Source organism: Globicephala melas, chromosome 13 (genome assembly GCF_963455315.2).
Source record: "Globicephala melas chromosome 13, mGloMel1.2, whole genome shotgun sequence".
Taxonomy (NCBI): domain Eukaryota; kingdom Metazoa; phylum Chordata; class Mammalia; order Artiodactyla; family Delphinidae; genus Globicephala; species Globicephala melas.
Genome location: NC_083326.1, coordinates 67,332,858 through 67,336,667, shown reverse-complemented (window position 1 = coordinate 67,336,667; position 3,810 = coordinate 67,332,858). Strand labels below are relative to the sequence as shown.

Genomic DNA, 3,810 nt, shown 5'->3' with positions numbered 1-3,810 from the left:
CTTGGGTATCGGTCCACCCTTCCCAGAAACCTTTGCGAATCAAAGCTGAGACCGTGCAGGAGGAAGCGGAGAAAGCGCGAGGGCTTCTGGGTGTTGTAGTTTAAAATATTCAATCAGCAAGAAATGATTGAGAAGAAAAATTCGGTAATACATTTTACCAACTATTTGGGCTGCCGTGATCTGGATTTTAGGAGATCTGAATCACGCGCAAGCCATCAGTTACTTCCATAGTTCAAAACGACGAGCGCTGAGATCCAGAAGAACTACAAATCCCATAAAGCGTTACAAGTTGAGGACCTTTGGAGAGAAAGCTCGGTCGCGGTGCATGCGCGGTGGCGCTAGTTCGGCAGCGGACAAACATGGCGGGCCCGACGTTGGCTGCGAGGTTGTACTCCCTGCTGTTCCGCAGGACCTCCACCTTTGCCCTCACCATAGCCGTGGGCGCCCTGTTCTTCGAGCGCGCCTTCGATCAAGGCGCGGACGCGATCTACGAACACATCAACGAAGGGGTGAGGGCCTGGGCCGATCCTGACCTTGGGGCCCTCTGAGGGGTGACAGAGTGAGGGTGGGGCGGGATTCAGTCTACCTTTACGAGGAGGGGGGGATCCCTGGGTGTCTTCTGTCTGCAGACTGCCGTCTGTCCGCTCCGCCCGGTGTGAATCCTAAAACGTTCAACGGGGTCAACAGATCCCACTTTGCAGGGGTTTTAAGTATTGCTGTCTTCCGCCCCATACACCCACTTGCCCATTTGCAGAAGCGAAGACTAACCTAGTGAGAGCAAAGGACTTGTTAGGGCTACATCACCAGGGAGTTAGAGGCAAGTCAGGGCTGGACCCGGGACCCCCTATCTCGTCTGAAGGTTTCAAGGGCAGATTTGAGCGGGCGACGGTCGTGAAAAGAACAACTCTTTAGATACCGTGGCTGGCCTTTTCAGATAGCACTTTTCAGTTACAAAGTCTTTCCATGCTGTCAGCGGTGGTATTAGTAATGGTTAAGAGTAGGGTGGGTATGAAATCAGAGAGCCCTGGATGGGAATACTGGGCCTTATCAATTAATAACTGTGGCATTAAGGTGGGCGAGTTTCTTAACCTGTCTGAGCTTCACTTTTATCTGTGGAATAGAAATGATAATAATAGCAACTATCTCAGGGAATTATTGTGAGGATTATATGAGATGCAGGCAAGGTGCCACAGTACCTGGTAGGTGGTACTCCCAAAAAATGTCATTTGTTACATTCCTCACGAGAAAGTGGAAGCATAAGATAGAGCATAAAAACACTTTTTAGACTCACTGTGTGCCAGGCACTGTGCTGGATGCCTTGCCTGCTTTCTGTCGTTAAATTGTGGCTCATACTGGGGAAGGTCTTGGACAAATAAGGCCTGTGCCACCACTCACTCTGTTTTTAACTTGAAGCGGTCTGGCCCTACAGCTCAGGCAGGCTCTGTCCACTGGCCTGTGGCCAGGTCAACTTTCTGCCCTTATGAAAGTGCTGCTACTGTTCATTTTCAAGCAGTTCCTCTGGCCGTTTCCAGTGTGTGGGGAAGGCATCTCAGGATGTTGTCATAACCCACCCATCTTTGTTGCTTTTAGGAATGAGAATACAGCTAGTTCCTGACCCAATGATCATAGGTCTGAGGAAATTATTAAAATGGCTCAATGTGAAGTATTTGGGGACCATGCACTTAGGACCTCTTGAGTAATACCTGGGAGTTGAAAAATGAGACATTTTCCAGCCTCTGTTACTTAATAATTGTATGCTCAGGGGGTAGGTCCCTCAGTCTCTCTACCTGTTTCCTGTAAAGTGAGATCATGCCTTCCCACTTACTTCACACACTGATTGAGAGCATCAGAGCATCCTGTAAATGTTAGGAATGTACATCAAGCCTAGTACTGCTTCCAGTTTGCCCACTGCACGCTGTCAGCACGTGCTACATGTTTCTCTCAGGTTTGTTTTAGAGACCAGGGCAGTGGGAGGAGTTATAAAATGTGAGAGGCAAAACTAAGTTTGTGGTTCTTGTCTTTAAAACGCAGAAGCTATGGAAACACATCAAGCACAAGTATGAGAACAAGGCGTAGCTCCTTGGAGGCCCCAGTCCAGGCCAGAAGGACCAGGTCCACCCACCAGCTGTTTGCCCAGAGTCAGGGCCTCAGCTTGAAGATGAAGCTCATGTCACTCTACACGGGCCACCTTTAGCTGTTGGCATGAGATGACGTCACCTGAGAGACTCTTTAACTTCTGCTATGTTTGAAGTATGTTTAGTCAGAGTCATCAACAAATAAATGTAAATTGTCCTTGAGACCTGCTTCTGCATGGGGTGCTTTTTAACTACCTGATCTTCACTTAACAGTTATTTGACACCACTTCAAAGTCCTCTGCGAATATCTGAAGGGCAGATTCCATTATTTTGGGTTTCCCATTAACTTCCAAAGAAGAATTGTAGTTTTCAAACCATGAGCTAGAGTTGGTGATGTTATCTTCAGCTTTGGCTTCTAAACCAATAACTCCATTCTTAAGTCAGGCAGAGGATAGCTAACTGGCTTGGCCCTAGGGAAGCTCTGTGGATCCAGCGGGGGAACAAACCATGGCCTGAAGGTTTAGTCTCCATTCTGCCTTTAACTTGCTGAGTATCTTTGGGTAAGCTGGCATACCTCTCTGGGCCACCGCTTATCTTCTGATGGCTGTAAGGGACGTTGGAAAACATGCAGCATGGCTGGGAGCAGCCATGGAGAGCACTGGGATGTGCTGAACAGGAGAAGAGCAGTTCTGTTTGGTAACTGGCCTGGGAAGATGAGTGACTCACCTGTCTGCCATATTTCACCTGGAGCTTGGCATGATTGGGCCAGAGCTGGATCAACCACCATCAACTAATGGGGAAGAGTCAGGTCGGGAAACACAGGGGTAGGAGAGAACCTAGGAATTGCCCAGTTTGCCCTACCTGAGGCATATCTTAATGAAGATGAAGTCAGGCCCTCGAGAAATCATGACATGCTAAAGGTAGTACAGCTCTGGGGGCCAAATCAAGACCTGAACCAAAGTAGAGGTTCATTCTAAGACTGATTCTAAGAATGATTTCAGCATTAATAGAGGAACACTCTGGGGGTTGAAGATTGCCACTTACTTTACACTGTTCCCAACGATTTGAGGGCAATGTGCTGGTGAAAAACAATAAAGCAGGGAGCATTCTCGAAGAGTTATTCTACATTATTCTTGAGCACCTGATGACGAGCTCAGGGCAGCAGGGTTAGAATGAGTTTAGTTGATCACTTGTCTCGGGGCACATTCAGCCCAAGCAGCAAGCGTATTCCTAAGCCATTCTACATTAAAATGCCCTTTACTGGACTTCCCTGGTGGTCCAGTGGTTAAGGCTCCGTGCTCCCACTGCAGGGGGTGCAGGTTCGATCCCTGGTCGGGGAAGATCCTGCATGCATTGTGGCCCAGCCAAAAAAAAAAAAAAGACGCCCCGTTATTTATCATCAGCATTTCTGGGCTGTTGAGGTTGTTTGTGTGTGTATTTCCTTTCAATAAGAGCCAACATTAAAATAATCCCTGTTTTACTTATTTTAGGGGATTGAATATTTTCCACCCAGAACCTCAGAATGTGACCTTATTTGGAACTAGGGTCTTTGCAGATGTAATTAGTTAAGTTAAGATGAGGTCGTAATAGGTTGGGGTGGGCCCTAAATCCAATGACTGGTGCCCTTTTAAGAAGGCCATGTGAAGACAGCAACAGAGATTGCAGTTGAGCTTTCATAGGCCAAGGAATGCCAGAGATTGCCAGCAACCACCAGAAGCAAGGAAAGGGACAAGGA

At 47.7% G+C, this 3,810-nt stretch overlaps 1 protein-coding gene across 1 annotated transcript; it reads left to right on the top strand.

Moving 5' to 3' along the window:
- The first annotated feature begins 321 nt into the window (after positions 1 to 321).
- Positions 322 to 2,297, top strand: UQCR10 (ubiquinol-cytochrome c reductase, complex III subunit X). Its single transcript, XM_030860761.2, has 2 exons — positions 322 to 509; positions 2,032 to 2,297. The coding sequence occupies exons 1-2, from the start codon at positions 360 to 362 to the stop codon at positions 2,074 to 2,076; spliced, it is 195 nt and encodes a 64-aa protein (XP_030716621.1). The 5' UTR covers positions 322 to 359; the 3' UTR covers positions 2,077 to 2,297.
- Positions 2,298 to 3,810: the final 1,513 nt, after the last annotated feature.

Excerpts from the sequence above, each read along its gene's own strand:
- UQCR10 (XM_030860761.2), top strand. The coding sequence starts at position 360 with ATGGCGGGCCCGACGTTGGCTGCGAGGTTGTACTCCCTGCTGTTCCGC. Across the intron at positions 510-2,031 it reads ACGAACACATCAACGAAGGG|AAGCTATGGAAACACATCAA; the intron begins GTGAGGGCCTGG and ends TTTAAAACGCAG.